Source organism: Gigantopelta aegis, chromosome 8 (genome assembly GCF_016097555.1).
Source record: "Gigantopelta aegis isolate Gae_Host chromosome 8, Gae_host_genome, whole genome shotgun sequence".
NCBI lineage: Eukaryota > Metazoa > Mollusca > Gastropoda > Neomphalida > Peltospiridae > Gigantopelta > Gigantopelta aegis.
The window spans coordinates 26,953,077-26,975,242 of record NC_054706.1 but is presented as its reverse complement, the minus strand read 5'-3'; the positions used below and the strand labels follow the sequence as shown (position 1 = coordinate 26,975,242).

Below are 22,166 nucleotides of genomic sequence, written 5' to 3'. Positions count from 1 at the left end.
GTAGTCATCAGAAGAAACCCGCTAGGGATCTTTTATATGCACCATCCCATAGACAGGATAGCACATACCACAGCCTTTGATATACCAGTTGTAGCGCACTGGCTGGAACGAGAAATAGTCCAATGGGCCCACTGATGGGGATCGATCCCAAACTGACCGTGCATCAATGGTGAGAGGAATAAAATATAAAGCAATTCCATTCCATTTCTCTAAAAACTGGGTCTGAATACGGCACTATATATATATTCATAGAGTTAAATTTGATTTTTGGGCAATCAAATTACAATATATACAAGTATATATCATAGTACAAACTTCTTCTTCCCCTTATAACATTGTTTAATAACACTAAACATTTTAAAATGTTCCAGAAGATATAATCAAAATAATTTTCCATAACTGAGAAGCTAGTTACAGATATACATGTACATCAAATCATAAAAAAATCACCAGGATTTGAAGTACAAGTATGGTTGTCCGTGTTAGTTTGTGTTGTGTTGTTTTGTCTGTGATAGTTTGTGTTGTGTTGTCTGTTAGTTTGTGTTGTGTTGTCTGTGTTAGTTTGTGTTGCATTAAGTTGTAGTGTGTATTATGTGTGCGAGTGTGTTGTGGTGTGTGTGTGTGTGTGGTGTGTAGTATGTGTGAAAGTGTGTGTGTGGTGTGTCATAATTGTGCAAGTGTGTGTATGTGGTGTGGTGCATGGTATGTGTGCAAGTGTATGTGATATGGTGTGGTGTAGTGTATGTTTGATGTGGTGTGGTGTGGTGTGTAAGTGTGTGTGTATGCATGAGTCAGAACAGGTGTCTGATCCACATCCAGAACCCTTGAATCCATACCTGAAATATGGCTAATATTTCATATATATATATAACAGTATCTTTTATACATGGGATTAAAATATTTCTTTTTACAATCTTGGAAATGTTTTTGAGTTTCAAATAGATCCAGTCTAGACAAGACTTTCGTCAATTATTATATGCACACAGAGATTCCAAATCAGGCCAAAATCTCCCGGATAACGTACTGGAGTTTTTTCACAGTTTTTCTAACATCGTCATCGCTGATGTCATTATGAATCACCAGCGAATCAGGCCGAAATCTCCCGAATAACATACTGGAGTTTTTTTACGGTTTTTCTAACATCGTCATCGCTGATGTCATTATGAGTGACCAGCCTCACAGACTTCTTGGTGAATGGGAACATCTTGGTTACTATACGTTCGCCGAGATCAACACTTTCTGCTTCTGTCACCTGCAAGACAAACAAATGAAAAAGGTATTTTAGTCAGGCAAGCTTCTGAAAATGACTGTTTTTAAAGATCAGGGCCCATGCTTATAAAACTTTTAGAGTCCAGACTCAATCTCTAATGACGTCACACACATACAATTTGTATGGTGTTGCCATGACGTTAGAGTCTCAGACTCTAAAAGTTTTATGAGCAATACTCCCCGTGCTTATAAACCTTAAAGTCTAGACTTTAACAAAGTCCAGATTTTAACATCATGGCAACGCCATTCAAATAGCATTATGTTAAAGTCTGGACTTTATTAAAGTCTAGACTTTAAGGTTTATAAGCACGGGGCCAGGCCAGAGCTTAGTCATGAAACTTTCATTTTTAGTAAAACAAAGAATGTCTGCTTTAAACTATCAGAGTGATATCTAGCGTGAGGGTACAGGGATGGCAGTTGCCCCCACCCTTTTAGTTTAGCAAGAGAGGACCCTATATCCCCATGCCTTGATTCTTGTTTTTGTAAACACCCCTCCCCCCCCATCTCAATTGTTTTAGGATATACATGTAGGCACAGCACTAAAACACCCCAGCATACTGCATAATTAAGTTTGAGCTACTACTACAATCATAAAGACAACCAGAAACATTGGATATACAAACACTGGTGTTCTAAATGTAACAGGGGTAGGTTTGTATAATTTATGATAATAATTATTACCATATAATAATACCATTGCACTATTATGAATGCACTATATTAACATCTGGATATTAATAAAAATATATATTTTACCTTTATTACAGGTCTTATAGTTTAATTATTAATTAAAAATATTACAACTGGCTGCATCATATTCTTAATTTTATTGTCAATTTATGGATTGGTCAATTGTTACTATTTTGGGCAGTTGGGTGTTGAGTCAGTTACACATGAAAGGTTTAGACATGTTATGCTTGACTGAACACATTGACACATGACATGAAGAAATGCATGCAGGTAAAAATCCCATCTTTTTCCCTGCCAAATTAACCACATCCTTGGCATTCTACCTCGATCTTCAGAGTAGACATACGTACAAGAATGTTTATGTGAAAACTATTAATTGACTTCAAAGTCGATGTATTCATATCTGTGCAGAGATGCCAACCCTAGCTGGAGTGTCATAGGAATCCAGGCCTTCAAAAATAGAAATCCCACCCACCCAAAATAGGAATGTTATCAGTAATAGCTCAGGAGCATGTTTTTCGCCATTTTGGTAAAGACAAATTCAAGGCTGTACCCAATTGGCAAAAATAGGGGCTGTTTGGAAAACTGATTGCTAGACTGGTTTATTCTACATTGCCATGCTTGCTATGCTCGCTATTTGGAATCCATAATTTTAAAGAACAAGGCAGGAAACCAATCTATCATTGTTGATGGTGAAGAGGGAAAAGGTTCCATTTTTCCGGTGTTAACAACATTTGTGCCTTCCAAAATACGATCCAACACCAAATACGCAAAATTACAATTTTGTTTTTTGAAAATTGGAATTTCGAACAAGACAATCGTAATAGTGTAATCTATGCTTTAAATTCGTAATGATTCCACTAAATTCGTAATGGTTGGCATCTCTGATCTGTGTCGAGTGTGTCGTTAAATAAAACATGTTTCTTTCATTAAATAAAACATTTCTTTCTTTCTTTAAAAGAATTGAACCTGCGCCAGTCTGTTGCAGAAGTCTTCAGTAGACACTCCTTCCTTATTGATGTCGATCATGACGATGTTGGTGTCGACACCATCCATGTCAACATTCGCAGCTGGACTAGATACCTCGATCACTCCTGTACAAAAAAATACCACCAATCACTTTTAAACAATGTGACCCACAACATCTTTTGGTCATGAAATGGGGTATCATTAAGTTGAAGAAGAAAGAAATACTCAGAAAGTTATTCATTTTGTGGCTGATGGATAAAAATGTAAAATATATATGTATATATTTTTAATCTCTATCTTTAAAAGAGTTTAATAAAAAAAAAAAGCTCTGAATCAAATAAAAATTTAAAAGAAGAAATTTTAAATGTCAAAAGTGTGTGTATTATTGTTTAATATGTGAAATATTTGTTATCGGCGAACTCAAAAATGATCAATGTAATGGTATTTAATGTCAAACATAGGGCTATTGTTGTATTAGAGCGGGAATCTTTGCCTACCCAGTGGTAGGCAGCAATTCCGTGTTTTCAATATACAGTTACATGTATCTCTGATGGCAGAGAGTGATCATAACTGTTCAAATGTCCATCTAGCTCACAGATGATAGAATGCTCAGTCTGCCGTGTATACAGGTATATTCTGAAAACAAGTCAGCATGATCCTGTATTGTATTGTTGCACATATAATACAGGGCTAGCTTGCAAATTTTCAAAACAACTGGCAAATTTAATTTTAATTTGGCAAAATAATTTCATCAAAATAATTGATATTTTGTTACTGTAGTTTATGAGGTTTGATAGATAATTTGGCGAAATTTTCTGCGGACCCAGAACTAACCCTATATAACAACACTAACCTTCAGCAATCATTCTAGCTCTTTGGTGGTCTTCATGCAATCTGTGTGCAGTTGTGTCCAGAGCAACTAACATACAAGCAGCCAGGATTCCAGCCTGATGCAAACCTCCACCTAAAGACTTCCTTACACGAAATGCTCTGGCAAAAACAAACCAAAAACAGATGCAACACACAATATAACTTAGTAATTATTTATGCTCTTTAAGAAAGAAACAAGACTCAATTTCACAAAACATCGTAAGCTTAGTTTTGCATGTAAACATCAATCGACAAATAAACAACAATTCTTATTATTATAGTGCAATAAATATAGTTTGAAGTACACATATTTCATTTACTTTTGTCCTTAAATTGCTGAATCTATCGTAATGATGTAATTTTCTGCGTAAAATAGATGCAAAACACATGTAAACGTATGACCCGTGTAACTGCTAGTCGCAGACATAAACTTACGATGTTTTGTGAAATTGGTTCCAGTATTTCATGACACCCCAACACGTTTTTAATTAGTGATTAAATTGATGATATTTCCAGCGTAAGCATGTGAGATGGGGATGAGAGGTTCGGAGGGTGACAGACAACACCACCTTCTTTTCTTGACTAGTTAATTCATGGTAAAAACACAGCATTTTTAGGGCAAAGACTGAAGTTTACAAAAGACAAGTGTCTTTCCATTTACACTTGACTAAAATGTCCTTAATTGTCACACCCAAATGTTCCTGTTGATTAAGTTGAGCAATTTCGTCAGGCAGCAACACATCCATTTCATTAACACAAAACTGCAGATAAGTGTAAACATAGACTCCTGATAACTGCATGGTTTAGAGTACTACCTAGCAATAAAGTCCTTTGACTCAGTTTAGAGTATTAGTTACACTGCGTACCTAGCAATAAAGTCCTTTGACTCAGTTTAGAGTATTAGTTACACTGCGTACCTAGCAATAAAGTCCTTTGACTCAGTTTAGAGTATTAGTTACACTGCGTACCTAGCAATAAAGTCCTTTGACTCAGTTTAAAGTATTAGTTACACTGCGTACTTAGCAATAAAGTCCTTTGACCCAGTTTAGAGTATACGTTATCTTACCTAACAATAAAGTCCTTTGACCCAGTCTAGAGTATCAGTTATCTCACGTGACCTAGCAATAAAAGTCTGTTTTGTTTAACAACACCACTAGAGCACACTGATTTATTAATCATCGGCTATTGGATGTCAAACATTTGGTAATTTTAACATAGGTCTTACAGAGGAAACCTGCTACATTTTTCCATTAGTAGCAAAGGATCTTTTATATGCACAGTCACCATACCACAGACAGGATAGCACATACCATAGCCTTTGATATACCAGTCGTGGTGCACAGGCTGGAATGAGAAATAGCCTATTGAGCCTGCCACCTAGCAATAAAGTCCTTTGACCCAGTTTTGAGTATTAGTTATCTCACCTAGCAATAAAGTCCTTTGATCCAGTTTATAGTATCAGTTGGATGTCAAACATTTGGTAATTTTGACATTGTCTTACAGAAAGAAAGAAATGTTTTATTTAACGACGCACTCAAAACATTTTATTTACGGTTATATTGCGTCAGACATATGGTTAAGGACCACACAGATTTTTTAGAGGAAACCTGCTGTCGCCACTACATGGGCTACTCTTTTGATTAGAAGCAAGGGATCTTTTATTTGCGTTTCCCACAGGCAGGATAGCACAAACCATGGCCTTTGTTGAACCAGTTATGGATCACTGGTCGGTGCAAGTGGTTTACACCTACCCATTGAGCCTTGCGGAGCACTCAATCAGGGTTTGGAGTCGGTATCTGGATTAAAAATCCCATGCCTCGACTGGGATCCGAACCCAGTACCTACCAGCCTGTAGACCGATGGCCTAACCACGATGCCACCGAGGCCGGTCATTACATTGTCTTACAGAGGAAACCTTTTACATTTTCCCATTAGTAGCAAAGGATCTTTTATATGCATGGTCACCATACCACAGACATGATAGCACATACAATGGCCTTTGATAGACCAGTCGTGGTGCACTGGCTGGAATGAGAAATAACCTATTGAGCCTGCCACCTAGCAATAAAGTCCTTTGACCCAGTTTAGAGTATTAGCTATCTTACCTAGCGTGCCCGAACCGCAAGGATGTGGGCACATTAATATAGTTCCCTTCCTTCTTACCTCGCAATAAAGTCCTTTGAGCCAGCTAAAACGGATCCCATTGGACAGGCAAGACCCTGAAACAATAACTTTTCAGATATTATAACTGATCATTGCTATGAGAGTGGATTATCTATAAAAACAATAAGTGGATTTTTTTTAAATTATATATTAGAAGCCGTGGTTAAAAAAAAAAAAAAAAGGAAAATAAATATTAAGTATATTATTGTATAAACATTAAATTACATTTGAAACCAATTATACATTTATATTTTCATGACACAAATTTTTAAAGTTCTATTGTTATAGTTTTATAAAAAAAAATCATATTTATTTTACAAAAACCCACCCGAAAATACACCACACAGACATGTACATAAGCATGCATTGTAATATTCTTCACTTTATTTCTAGAGAAGAAGTTTGTTTTATTTAACAACTCCACTAGAGCACATCGATATCTTAATCATCGGCTAATGGATCTTAATTATTTCTGGAGATAAATTAAAAGATGAAATACTGTCAAGCAACATTACCGTATTTGAAACAAACCTTAGAAAAGCTGGTCATGACAGAATCACAGTATTGTGTGACATCAGAGGGAGGCACACCAAGGTGTGTTGCTGCATTTAGTACCCGGGCACCATCCATGTGCAACTTTATGTTGTGTTTCTTGGCCACTGAATATGCCTAAAAATTAAAACAATAAGTTGGCCTGTGTATCACAATAAAAATATCTTGTTTTAAATATATTATTGTTATTAAGAACAACAAAAATAACAAGCAGTCAACAAGACAAGACAAGATATTTATTCAGTTATTGAGGCCACATTACCAAGATAACTACTTTTAAAACAAATTAATTGTGCGCTACGCGTGTACAAATTACAATACATATTCAATTTAAACTGGCAGATTTCTATTTAAAAACGAGGCTATTCCTTTAATACACTTTATGTTTTGGGTAGAAATCAATAAATTAAAATTTTCTCTTGAAGGACTTACTATAAAGTATTCTGATATGAAGTCAGAGTACTGCTAAAGCAATACATGTCCCCTACCAGGCCCAACAAATATCTGTATCTTCGAAGTTCAAGGACCATAACTCTGTCAAAAATAGGCAAATCCCCATGAAAATCAATATCTTGTATTATAACTTAACATATATTTTAAAACAGGAAAACTTTATTTATTATGAAAATTACCGACCTCGGTGGCGTTGTGGTTAGGCCATCGGTCTACAGGCTGGTAGGTACTGGGTTCGGATCCCAGTCGAGGCATGGGAATTTTTTAATCTAGATACAGACTCCAAACCCTGAGTGAGTGCTCCGCAGGGCTCAATGGGTAGGTGTAAACCACTTAGACCGACCAGTGATCCATAACTGGTTCAACAAAGGCCATGATTTGTGCTATCCTGCCTGTGGGAAGCACAAATAAAAGATCCCTTGCTGCTAATCAGAAAGAGTAGCCCATGTAGAGGCGACAGCGAGTTTCCTCTCAAAATCTGTGTGGTCTTTAACCATATGTCTGACGCCATATAACCGTAAATAAAATGTGTTGAGTGCGTCGTTAAATAAAACATTCTTTCTTCTTTTTTTTTTATTATGAAAATTAGATCAGAAACAGAAGATAAAAGTATATTTAAAACATTTGTTCATCTATAACCATTTAATTTTTTTTCTTTAGACACACATGAAAAGAAACCCAAACCCCATCTATTTACATCAATTCTATCATCTAACCTGGAAGAACTATAATATTTTCCCTTACAATCGATTATGGAGTTTTGTAATCAAACTTCACATCGGTAGAGCCAAACTGATCAAAGTTCGATTATAATCGATCATTGGAACATCACTAGCCTACACAAAAGCAAATGAAAGGAGAGATAGATAGATAGATATGAGGGCCTTGTATATGGAATTTAATTTTATTTACATGAAATTAGTGAGTGAGCCTTAACTCGAGCATGAATTTAAAGCAGAGTATACCGAAAAGACTGCTCGATATCAGTATCAGTACTGATACCGAGGTAAATCACCGTAAAAATACCGATAACAAACCTGAAATTTCAATATCGCCCAGCTTTACAAGCGAGCACTTTACCATTGGACTACATCCCACCCAAAAATTCTACCTGATTCCCTACACTAGAGCAAATGAAAGGTTTTTATTCAGGAAACCTCTTTCAAGTAGTTGAGAGGCAGCACTCTTCCTCCACACTGATTCTGTGTGTTCTCCAGACAGATCAGTTCCGTCTGCGGCTGGTCTCTGTCATCGGCTGGTCGGATGTGGCTGCTTATTTGATCAAGATCCAGGGTCCCGTCGCCCAGATTCTTAACTATGTTTGTCTGCAGTCCTCCATACTGTAACGATAATTACAAAACAATAATTCTATGGCATTATGATCTGCAGTTATATTGCTGTATATATATTATTATATGTGTGTATATATATGTTGTAGAAGTGTAACAAATTAAAAATTATCCTGTGCAACAATACTTTAAATAGTCGAAATATTTTCAATAAATATAAAACAGGAGAAAAACAAAACAAATCAACTCTCAATAATGATTATGGGATATATCTATATTTCCAGACTCTTAATAAGGCTAAGTATTTTTTCCCCATTTTAATAAAATTGGAACAATTACAGTCATACACTTTAATTATTTGTGTATATTAATTAATTTTTATTTAATAATATATTATTTATATAAACATATTAAAGTAGGTAAAATATGTTTATATATACATGTATATGTTTATGTATCTTTGTTTTTTCTAAAATAAAATACATTGTATTATTAATATATTTTTTATTATTATTAGACAGACATGCAGACACACAAACGGACACACAGACATTCTTACCTGTGCCATTCCTCCAACTTCATACAAAAACATATGAGACTGATCTCCAAGAATGACTTCACAATATTTGTTCTGGCAGTGGGACAATGCTGCCAAAAATCATAAAATAATGAACATAACACCCACAGAGAAAATAGTTTCTTTCTTCCGTTGCCATCATGTAAGCAAACATCCACTCACTTATGTTATTCATTTTAACTTATTTCAATGCTTACCGTATATCCAATTACAATTCAAGCATGCTGTCCTGGGCACACAACTCATCTATTTGAACTGTATGTCCAGCACAGTAGGTTAGTAGTTAGTTGTTAGTGGTTGCTGAGAGAAAGAAAGAAAGAAAGAAATGTTTTATTTAACGATGCACTCAACACATTTTATTTACGGTTATATGGCGTCAGACATATGGTTAAGGACCACACAGATTTTGAGAGGAAACCCGCTGTCGCCACTAAATGGGCTACTCTTCCGATTAGCAGCAAGGGATCTTTTATTTGCGCTTCCCACAGGCAGGATAGCACAAACCAAGGCCTTTGTTGAACCAGTTATGGATCATTGGTCGGTGCAAGTGGTTTACACTTACCCATTGAGCCTTGCGGAGCACTCACTCAGGGTTTGGAGTCGGTATCTGGATTAAAAATCCCATGCCTCGACTGGGATTCGAACCCAGTACCTACCAGCCTGTAGACTGATGGCCTACCACGACGCCACCGAGGCCGGTGGTTGCTGAGAGAGAAGTCGTGTAGTGGCATTACAGTTACTCACCAAGTCAGTAAAATGTGTTGTGTGTGGGTGCCACTGATTGTGCTGGGATGTGAACCCAGTACGTGTGCCTACTTGTACATGTAGCTCCCCAAAGGAAGAACACGTATTTTTTATGGCTTTCGTCTTTTCCCACTTTATATTCATTATATTATTAAAAGTTTAAAAAATATATATTTGTCATGTAAATATTTATGATTAACCGTTTAAGGTTTATTATAAAAACAAATATATATATTTACACAAATTTTAAATGATTTTTAATTTAAGTTTAAAATATATATATATATATATGTTTGTTTGTTAAAAACGTTTAAAAAAAATAAATGTTTGTTTAAAATTTAAACAAGCATTGATATGAACATTTAAAGATGAAACTATAAGCCATGTTTCAGTGTGTTGGGAGTTATATTTTGAGAAACAAAAAAAACCCACTCATGTCTAACATGGCAACCGCAACCTCATAGCAACAAATGATCTTTAATCAAAGCTAGTTCTGAGAGCACAACATTTTTTGCAAAATTATGTATCAAATATAAAAAATTGCAAAAAAACAGTTATTTTCAAACAAAATGTTAATCATTAGAATAATATAATTGTTTTGCCAAATTTAAATAAAATATGCCAATTGCTTTTAAAATTTGGTCAGTAGTAAATCTACCTGTTACTGATATAAAGTTAAGTGGGTTTTTTTAACACCACTAGAGCGCATTATTCATCATCGGCTATTGGATGTCAATCATTTGGTTATCTGTAGTCTTAGAAAAAAAACATGCTAGTTTTTTTCCATTAGCAGCAAGGGATCTTTTATATGCACTTTCCCCACAGACAAAACAGCACATATGACAGCCTTTGATGCACCAGTTGTGGGGCACTGGCTGGAATGGAAAAAAGCCGAATCAGAGAATATGTCCATCGAGGGGTTCGACCCTTACCACAGCCTTTGATATAACAGTCGTGGAGCACTGGCTGGAATGAGAAATATACCCGTTGGACCCACCAGCAGGGATCGATCCCAGACCGACCGTGCATCAAGCGAGTTGAGTGCTTTACCACTGGGCTACGTCCCGCCCTGTCTTAAAGACGTCTCACCTGCAACAAGATTGGCCATACAACCAGACGGCATCAGCAGTGCGTCTTCAGTTCCCAGAAGCTTGGCAACTCGGCTCTGTAATTCTACAAACAAAATTGGTAATATCAAGGGCAGATCTAGGATTATTAGACTGGTGGAGTTAGCAGAGTGCTGTGATTTGTTGGTGGGGTTGTTTTTTTTTTTTTTTTTTTTTTACTGTGCTTTGCAAAATTGGAACGGATATTTGCTGCTAGACTCCAACACCTGCAAAGATTCATACAAGGGATTTATCCAGGATTTTTTAGCCAAGGTCCCATGTCTGATGAGATTGGGAATTTTAGTAGCATGAGTACCGGTAAATCATACTTGGGATATTTTGTCAGGCCACCAAATGAAGAAGTACCGCTTTGTGCCACTTTCTTTTGAGAAGGGGCCTATGTTTGGATGCAAAGAATGCCTGGATCAAACCCTGCACACCTAAATAAATATAACAGCTAGAGTAGCATATTTTTTAAAAATAATATAAATTATTTGATTTTTCCAAATTTGTGCCAGGTGTCCTTAAATGACCCAAAGTGACCTTCAAAGGGTACCTACCCTCACGATAAATCTTACCCTATATATAGTCATTATAAGCATGGGTACCCATTTCTAACAAAACACATTTTTAAAAATTACCTGTTTTGATTTTGGCCAGTCATCTACATGATATTCAGGGTTTCTGCCAGCGGGTAACACGGGTATGGCGCTATACCTAATTTTTTTGTACATTTTATTTTTTTAAGTTGACCTTTTAACAAAATTAATGACTCTTATCATTACTGTATGATTTTCTTAACCCTAATCCTGAAATCCAAAGGCATGCCATACCCCAAAATTTCTTTTTGGCAGAAACCTAGTTACGGTATTGTAGCGAAAAACTTTAAGGTGCCCACTGCCCCAAAGGTAATACAAACACATGACTTCTGGGTTGTCTGCATCTGTTGACAGATTCTGTGAAAAATAAACTAGAATAGTATAGCATTTGCTTTCATAAAAACATTTTACTCTGTGTATATATATACAACTGCTGCTTTTTAACATTAGTATGTGTAATATATTCAATGAAACAACTCTGCATCGTACATTCTATAAATTAACCATAACATGCTAATTTGTAGACCAACTGTTTGTTAAGATGAAAGTAATACTTTGGTGTTTACAGGTAAACAAACGTAAGACAATTAAAGTACTTGTTCGAGCAACGCATGTAATCAACTTTTACACCATGGTGAGGACAGCTATCAAGATTTTATCACATTATTTATTGTTTGTCGGTTGTGTGGCATGACAAGTAAATTCTGTAGTCTCATTTATGGGGACAAAATGTACTGAAAATTACAGTCGGGACTGACTTTACTAGTCGTAATCCATAATAGTGGAGTGGTCTTCACACCAGAGTGTTTTTTATTATAAAAGAATTAGGAAATATTCCGGTCTTTAAAATATTGGTCTTTATAGCAAAATCCAGTTTGGTGTTTTGTTCGCGCATACCTAATTTTGTGTAACCTATTTTTTGTTCGTGCAACATTTCGAGCACCATATATCGGGTTATGAAAAAAGAAAATGGGTTACCTGGATTTATTTTTGCGTAACCGATAAATGGGTCACGCAGATTTTCAATTCTCAGAGGTCTGAATTATAAAACATTGTACGTAATGTGCAAGTTCTGGGCTAGCTCTGGGTGAGCAAAACAGTTTGTCAAATTGTCTATTAAACTTAAAACATCACAGAAACCCAGTTATTTTCTAACAAAATATCACTTATTAAATGCAATTATTTTGCCAAATTAAAATAAATTTTGCCAATTGTTTTTAAAATTTGCAACTGGTGAATTTGGTGAGTGCCAGAGCTAACCTTAAAGGTAATGGTGAAAAAGCTGTTACAGTATTAGGAAATGTTTTATTTAACTACGCACTCAACACATTTTATTTACAGTTATATGGAGTCAGACATATGGTTACGGACCACACAGATATAGAGTGAGGAGACCCGCTGTCGCCACTTCATAGGCTACTCTTTTTTCAATTAGCAGCAAGGGATCTTTTATATGCACCATCTCACAGACAGGATAGTACATACCACAGCCTTTGTTACACCAGTCGTGATGCACTGGCTGGAATGAGAAATAGCCCAATGGGCCCACCGATAGGGAGCGATCCCAAACCGACCGTGCGTCAAGCGAGCGCTTTACCACTGGGCTACATCCCACCCATGTGTGTCTACAAATGCATGCAGCCAGCCACAATGAAATCATCATATATATAGTGTATATGCCCAAAACGCAGTGTTCGAAATAAGCACTTATTCTTTTGTCCTGACAAGTGATAATCTGCTGGGACAAGCAAAATGTACCTAATTAGTGGTTGTTCAGTGGACAAGTAAAAATTATTTATAATGCTGTTTCATTTTGAGCAAACAAAAACATTGTCCTATCGCTTGAATAAAACCTAACAACATATTTGGACAAGTAAAACTACTGATGTAGATGTACTTGTCCAGTGGACTAGTAAAAGAGTCTGCTTATTTCTATCATTGAAACATAAGCCTCAGACACAACAGTCAAGAAAGCATGCATGCCAGGGCACAATATTTCATGAGAACCACTTTTCTGTTCGCGCGTCGGTTGTGCAACTTTAAAATCACATGAACCACCAACTATAGTTACGTGGTGAACAGTTTACGCCCTAAAATTATAAGTATCATATATCAGTAGTCAATTTCAAAATCAGTTTATTTTTTAAATACATTTGAAACACCAATGTAGCACAGAACAGTAGTTCAAGTGTTTTTGGATTATTGTCCTAACCAAATTGTTAACAACTACAAAAAATTACTCTCCTACCTTTAATTGCCATTAGATTTCCTCCAAAGTTTGTCCAGACACAAATCTCAAAAAACCCACTACAAATATACAGATTCCACACATGAGACTGCAACGATGTCGCCGATATTGTCTTTGCTGAGATTGCATAGGGAAAAATACATGCAGTTTTCTGCCGTCTGCCATGTTGTTTGTTTATGGAATACTCTTCAAGCGGGGTGAAAGCCTCCAAAGTATGTGACACAATTAATATGAAATCTATGACCTCTAGTGGTATCATTAAAATAATAATAATAATAATAACAAAAAATAATAATAATAATATGACGTCATCACGTTTGCTTTTATATCATAACATGTTATGACGTTGTTAGATTAAGTCCTATCCTTTCACCCCTCTTGAAGAATATTCTATAAAAAGTCAAAATGGCAGCCGATACAAAATTACATGCTTTTTTCCCTATGCGCTCTCAGCGAAGTCGATATAGATGACATGATTTGTGTCTGGACAAACTTTGGAGGAAATCTAACAGCAATTAAAGGTAGGAGAGTAATTTTTCGTAGTTGTTAACAATTTGGTTCGGACAATAGGTAGGTCTAACTCATCGGTTACATGAATATAGTTCAATTGGTTACCCAATCAAAACTCACGTGAACCGACTTCCGGTTACCTAACATTTTGAAATATTGTCCCCTGCATGCACAGAATCCAGTCTATATGAGCTTTAAGATAATTTACCATTAACAGTGGGATCTTCCTTGAAACAGTCGTCTCCGACTTTGGCACTGGCCATGGCATCTCTCATCTCTTTGGTTGGTTTTGTGGCCGTGTCACTACGTAGGTCAATCACGTATGGTTTATTAACATCTTCCGAGGTCACGCTCCTATAGCAACAGCAGCTGATGAACCCAGCATTTTGTCTAACACAATGCTTCACTAAAGTCTTTAACATTTTTGGCTTCTGGGAGAAAAACAAAAATAAATAGAATTACATGTGTATATATATATATATATATATACAGAACTCTATTCTTGAAACGCATCTGAAACTAATTACAGGCGAAAATGCAGATTGCAGAGGGTGGTTTGGGGGTCAGACATGCCCCTCCTTGATCCAAGCAAATTTCTTATTTGTAATGTATTGTTCAGGGGAGCATGACATGACCACACCCCACTAAAAACTTCACCCACCACTGTCTAGACCTCCCCCTGCACAATTTCCGACATACGCACCTGAAATGTCAGGACAAGAAACATTGCATTTTCATGAACTGATTGTTGAAAGTAATGTAAAATTTAAAGCTGAAATCTCTAGACTATTTTTAATAATTTCATTGACATTTTTACGTTCCACTGGACTATTTCTCCTTTCAGCAAGTGCTCCAAAACTGGTGTAACAAAGGCTGCACATGACATGTACTATCCTGTTTGTGGGATGGTGCATATAAAACATCCATTGCTGCTAACTGAAAAGAGTAACCCATGGAGCAGGTTTCCTCTCATTATCTCTGTGGCCGTGACAGTATATATCTGACGTCATAAACAGAGCAAATTTTGGCAGCTTATTGCATTTAATGAATGAATGAATATTTAACGACACCCCAGCACAAGAATAAAGATCGGCTATTGGGCGTCAAACAAAGATAAGTACATCAATATGACTATATCCATCAAAACAAAAATTGTATAATTATGTAAAACACAATGTAAAGATCTGTTGGAAGCGGCTTATTGCTACCACTGGTCTCGGTGGAGTCGTGGTTAAGCCATCGGACATTATTAAGCTGGTAGGTACTGGGTTCGCAGCCCGATACCGGCTCCCACCCAGAGCGAGTTTTAACTACTCAAGTGGCAGGTGTAAGACCACTACACCCTCTATTCTCTCACTAACCACTAACTCACTGTCCTGGACTGACAGTCCAGACAGCTGAGGTGTGTGCCCAGGACAGCCTGCTTGAACCTTAATTGGATACAAGCACGAAAATAAGTTGAAATGAAATGAAATATAGCTACCACTAAAGCTGCCTATTTTTCATGCTTACTGTTGAAAACCTCTTCTTCAGTAAATATAGCCACTTGCTTTTTTCAAACACGCTCCTATTTTCAATGATAATGAATGCCCAGCATATATATAAATATGTTGAGTGTGTTTTCATGTCAGTTTGAGAGACTCTTTTCCCCTCCCTGAATAAGTTACTGTGCATACCTTTTAACTTATTAAGAGGCAGAAAATTATAAGATCTGACTACGCATACTTTTTTGTTTTCATCTACACAGAAATATATACAGAGTGAAATTAATTAAGCACCTGAAATAATTAAGGACACCGATTTACCATTTGATAAAAATACAAGTTTTATTTTATTTATACCTTGAAAGGTTTTTCATCAAGATGATGTTACGGCATTCAAATATTACATAACGAATGAAGGAGTGGGTGGGTGTATTTAACAGCATTACAGGTAGTACTAAACCAAATAACTTCCGGCTGGGTCAAAGTGCGAGGTGCACCGAACTTTTGATAGAGAAGTGAACACCACAAGTCCTGTGATTGGTTATAAATGTGAGTGTGTTGGTTGTAAAAAAATAATAGTTTCATCTGGGTAAAAAAAAATTGCAATTTTATTTCATCTAGTACCAATGTGTCAAGTAGCCTTGTGCTTGAAACATGTATGGGGTACCTGTAAAAAAAAGTACTCGAATTTTGTGCGAAACTAGGGTAGTCATAGACACTACCCGTTATCTCAGAAACGAGCAGCTTGACCCCCATTTTTTTCTGATTCACTTTAAGTGTAAGGGGTGGTAGTATTTATATCCGTGGCGTTTATGTCGGTTGATATGTTGCAGGTAGGAGTTTTAGCCACATATGTTACTATTGTCGTCTATGGGATTTGATTTGGTAGTATACACCCTATACAACTCACTTTTTATAATTACTAAAATCTTTTGGCATTTTTTCCCCATACATGTAAATGCTCTGTCATAGCGACAATGTTTAATGTAGGTAGTAATATCTAGTTGTATACACACATAGATTATAAATAGAGTTGAAATGTATATCAGCACTTTCCAAAATTGAAAAACAGTATATTTAAATTATATGACACCCATCACTTGACTTGTTTGTAAATGGGAAGGGGGGGGGATGTCTCCAAGCTTTACGTAATATTTTTGTGGGGTGTATAGTCTAGCATTACAGGGATGGGGGAGAGGTGTCTAATTTTTACTAAAATATTGTTACATAATATCTGAACAGCCCTAAGAGGCTGCATTGCATCAGATGTGGCAGAAATTAAATCTTGATTGTATTAGATGTCTCACTGAGAAGAAGGGTAGAGATTGACATCCAGTGGTTGCAGCCAATGGTGGTTCCACTCGCCAAGGCCTGGATGGTATGTAGCAGTGGTAAAGTGCTCGCTTGATGCACGGTCGTTCTACGATCGATCCCCGTCGGTGTGCCCACTGGGCTATTTCTCATTCCAGACAGCTAGCTTGCACCACAACTGGTACATCAGAGGCCATGGTATGTGCTATCCTGTCTGTGGGATGGTGCATATATAAAAGATCTCTTGCTACTAATGGAAAAATGTAGCGGGTTTCCTTTCTATGACTGTGTCAAAATGACCATACATTTGACATTCAATAGCTGATGATTAACAAATCAATGTGCTCTAGTGGTGTCATTAAACAAAACAAACTTTTCCCTTTTTTTCGCCAAGGCCTAAAACAAATATGTGTGTTTCAACTTTCAGGTTTTATCCATGACAAAAAAAACAGGGTAGGTAGGAACAGTTTTTTTAATCGAATCAAACCGAGAAACCGTTATCGACCAACATGTTCCGAATCTAGTTTGATGATTGCAAAAAATCAGGGATCATGATTTATAAATATATATATATATATATATCACCCATGGTTGTAGGTTTTAATCTTAAAACAGATATGCAATTAACTTTCAGTCATAAAATGATAAAAATAAATATTAGTAAATATTTATTTGTAATTTTATAACATTTGTTTATATAGCAAGTATACATTTGACCTAATCTCAACCACGTAAAAGTCCTATTGACGACCACAGAACCCTCAAAAGTACCCGGTCTCCGGTAGCAAATTGCCGCCTGAAACAGCTTTTGCCGCCGCCTACTTTTCGTTGATGGTAAAAAAAAAGTGTTTTCTCTTCTTTAATTTCTTCGATTTTTCAAATGTTTCTTGGGGAAGGCCCCCAGACCCCCCGCTTTGCCCCCTGCTATCATCACTGTTGTAGCCTGCTACTTCTTAAACTATTGAGGGTGCTGCGACCATGATCGAGATCAAATCAGGTGGTTGAGATCAAATCAAATGTACTTATTGTCCTAAGTTTAAATATACATAGGCAATGCTAGGCCTAAATATTATTGCACACAAAAATTTTCATGTCCATTTGTATGTACCGGTATTCATGTATGTGGAGCGCCCACATGATGGGTGTGATTGATCTAGAAACGATTCCCATCGTTTAGCCCATTGGGCTATTTCCCTTTCCAGACAGTGCTCCGCAACTGGTGTAACAAAGGCCATGGTATGTACTATCCTGTTTGTAGATTATCCCATTCCATGAAAGTATTAACATTGCAGAAACCGACATGCAAAGTGTTGTATAATGTGTATCTGTCAAAAACTATTTTTTTTAAAAACCAGAATTGTCCCCAAATATTGGAATTGTGAGAGTATTATGAAAAGTATGAGGATCCACCTAATGAGGACTAAAAATGTCACAAGTGTGAAACATGGTGCCATGAACAGTGTAGTGTTAGCCAAGCTGCTGATACTCATATCTATGACTTTTGTCTGAATTAAATACACAATGTTATTGTGTCAAGATAACATTGACTAGATTGGTAGCACCATCTTCGCAAATCAAGGTACCATTCCGTATCTATAGTGTAGACATTTAACACATATTGGTATTATATATAGGTACATTTTGTATATTTTGGTATATCTGATATATTTCCATTATACACGTGTTTACTCTCTCTCTCTCTCTCTCTCTCTCTCTCTCTCTCTCTCTACACACACACACACAGACACAGAAAGAGAGACAGAGACAAGACAGACACACAGACATAGACAGACACACACACAGACACAAGCATACACGCAGACACAGACACACACAGAGAGAGAGAGACACACACATGGGGAGGGCAGGGAGGGAGAGAGAAAGAGCAAAGTGGTGGGGGAGCCCGAATTAAACGAAAATGATCTTATCTAAAAATTATCTTATTTGAATAACAACGTTTATGTATAAATTACATTGCTATAACTATATAGTGTTCCAAACGAATCACTGTTGGCATTTTTATATGAATGATGGAAATACATGGTGACACGTTTTCCAGTCAGATAATTTTGCCTGAACTTCTCCAATGTTTTTGCCTGAAAGCGAACATTTGCTCCAGAAAATGGGGGAGGCAAGTTGACCCCCAAACCCCCCCCCCCCCCAACATACAATTATGAGACAGTATATGCAAGTATTGTGGAAATAATGTTACATCAGATTTACCAAGTTTATATATGAAGTATAAATATATCAAGTATTTTTGTCAAGTAAACAGCTGATCGGGATTAGGTTGAAGTGGTCAGGACTAGGCCAATGTGGTCGAGAAATGGTCGAATTGACATCTTTAATAAAAGAGGCATTTATTATACTTCGTTATGTCAACATGTCTTATTTTTGACCACAAAAGGGCCCGGCTGTGTTGTGGATAGCAACAGTAGAGACTTCATTACGTTTATAACATTTGCATACGTCACAGACTGCTTTGAAAAAAGATGTGGTCAAGATATGGTCACTTTGCCCTATAGGTCATGAAACTGGAAACATATTTTTGTTAGGCCTGACTGACCTTTTGGACTGGCATTGTTTTTATAACATTAAAATTACAAACTTCCCGTCGTTATACGATTTATTCTATTCTTGATTGTACGTTATCACTAAAAACTGAATGTTATCATTAGATAAACCTCATAAAAGTATGTCATAATGTCAAATGAGATGTAATTACGTTCGCGCCATACTCGCCAGACCCAAAAATTCAATGGTTGCCCAACAGACTATCTTTGTAAAATTCTTAGTCGCCTTTAGCCAATAAAAGTCGCCATGGGCGACCGAGCGACTGCTAATTTCAACCCTGGTATTTGTATTTATGTTAGTCAATAGTTTCAACTTTCAGATAACATTATTTTTCCCATCATATTTCAGACAAAACTAGGTATGAATATTTTATTACACAGTCATGTCCCCACAAACTTTGATATGGTGAGCATAACAATGTCAGTGAAATTACTAAAAATAGTCCAGTCTCTGGACCAGAGATTGCAGCTTTAAATTTTACCTTACTTTCAACAATCAGTTCATGAAAATGCAATGTTTCTTATCCTGTTATTTCAGGTGTCTGTGAAGGAAATAATGCAGGGGGAGGTCTAGACAGTGGCAAGCAAAGTTTCTAGGGGGGTATCGGATCATGCTCTCCTGAAAAATACATTCAAAAAAATAAAAAATGAGGAGTGCTTTAAATTAAGTTCTCTCTGTACATTATAAGTACATAATCCATGATTCTGCATCTACTATAGATGAATCATAGTCACTTCGTACCCAAGTCATATCGTACCATCCATTTCGTACCATGCTGCCTGGTCATTTCGTACCCTAGTCATTTCGTACCTTGGTCATTTCATACCATTATAAAAAGTCACTTCGTACCCAAGTCATTTCGGACCCTAGTCATTTTGTACCATTGTGAAAAGTCATTTCGTACCCTAGTCATTTCATACCCTAGTCATTTCATTCCAGTATATAGAAAACGAATCGACTATAGCATAAAAGCAGTGGGTTTTGTTTTAAAACTTTATTTTGATAGTTTGAAAACCAGAACATGTTATTGTGCAGCATATCGTTATTGGTACCCATAATACTTGTCAACTGTTATTTCCATTTTACCTGACAAGAGCCGTATATGGTATTTACTACTAATTGCGATTTTGTGTGAAATGGCTCCAGATAATTAGTCAAAAACAACAAAACAATATAATGGACCAACAAAATATTATTTATTTATTAGGTCTTCTTTTCAAGCTTGCTTATTTGCATCTTATTTGTTTAAGAAATAAACAATAACAACCATTAAAACATTAACTACCTTACTGATTGCCAAATTAGCCAATTGCTAATGTTTATATAAAGTGGCAATAATTTTTAGTCTTTTGCTGATAAAATATCCCTTAAATTAACCACAAATTTGTAATTTAATGTTATTTTGTAAAAGACATTACCGGGGTGATTGTTATAAATTGTTATACCATGGTACGATATGACTTTCATTTATGGTACGAAATAACCAAGGTTTGAAATGACTAGGGTACGAAATGACTTTTTGCAATGGTACGAAATGACCAAGGTACAAAATGACTTTTTGCAATGGTACGAAATGACCAGTGTATGAAACGACCAAATTAGGTACGAAATGACTTTGGTACGAAATGACCATGGTACGAAGTGACTAGCAACCCTATAGATGATAATAGAGGCATTAAATGGGGCAGGGGGCGTGGTATATATGCCTTCATAAGTTTACTTACTTAAATCACTTATAGGAGTAACTATATCTTGCAAAGTAAGAATTAATGTTGATAAGATTCTGTAACCTAATTCTGAGTCAATGATATATTATGTTCACTGCCCTGACTGTACTGTTACTTGCTAGTTCGAATCAAAGGATACGAGCTTGCAGTATTCAAGTACTGTGACTGACAGTGATAATATTATAATAAATGTTCTATCAGTACCGGTACACTGGTGTAGGAACTGGGGGGGGGGGGGGGGGGGGGGGTTAGCATGTGTGCCCCCCCCCCCCCCCCGAGCCCCTCCCAACTTTATAGCAGCAGCGTGTGTGCCCCCATCCCACACTCTTTTTTCCAACTCCCTACGCCCGTGCCAGTAGTTCATTAAAATAGACTTCGGCATAAGCGAAAGGGCTTCTCTTTTTTTATGAACTACACTACAGTCTGAGTACAGTACGACGGTAGCCCGGCTTTCGATTGTCGGCATTTAAACTGTAATGACTGTATTTTAATTATACTGATTCTATAAAAACAGGACAGTAACTGTGAAAAAACCCAACCACATAACCGTCCATGTATTAATATTGATATACATTTGTTTAAGACTTACTGTAAGATGACAATGATTGCTTTTCGAACCGAACCTTCTCTCTTTCTTGTTTTACCCTCCTCTCTTGTAACATATGGTACTACTTCGGTAAAATCCGGTATCGCTATCGGCATTCATCGGCCGATTCTGTAAACGACGATACGTAATCGACCGAGTGGTCCTAATAATTATTGTTGAAGTTTGTTTTGTTTAACTACACCACTAGAGTACATTGATTTATTGATCATCGGCTATTGGATGTCAAACATTTGGCAATTTTTGACGAATAGTCTTAGAGAGGAAACCCGCTACATGAGATCGAGCTAGACGGACATTTGTTAGTCTAGCTCTCTTACAGACAGAAGAAGGAAATGTTTATTTAACGACGCACTTAACACATTTTATTGACGCTTATATGGCGTCAGACATATGGTTAAGGACCACACAGATATTGAGAAAGGAA

At 36.5% G+C, this 22,166-nt stretch overlaps 1 protein-coding gene across 1 annotated transcript; it reads right to left on the bottom strand.

Annotated features, from left to right (window-relative positions):
• Nucleotides 1-663: 663 nt before the first annotated feature.
• On the bottom strand, nt 664-21,830 carry LOC121378210 (probable low-specificity L-threonine aldolase 2). Its single transcript, XM_041506289.1, has 10 exons — nt 21,725-21,830; nt 14,248-14,470; nt 10,666-10,749; nt 8,815-8,903; nt 8,124-8,306; nt 6,493-6,630; nt 5,962-6,017; nt 3,782-3,918; nt 2,929-3,053; nt 664-1,252 (listed from the first exon to the last, which is right to left on the bottom strand). Exons 2-10 carry the CDS (start codon nt 14,459-14,461, stop codon nt 1,088-1,090), a joined length of 1,191 nt encoding a protein of 396 aa, XP_041362223.1. The 5' UTR covers nt 14,462-14,470; nt 21,725-21,830; the 3' UTR covers nt 664-1,087.
• Between the last annotated feature and the right edge of the window lie 336 nt (nt 21,831-22,166).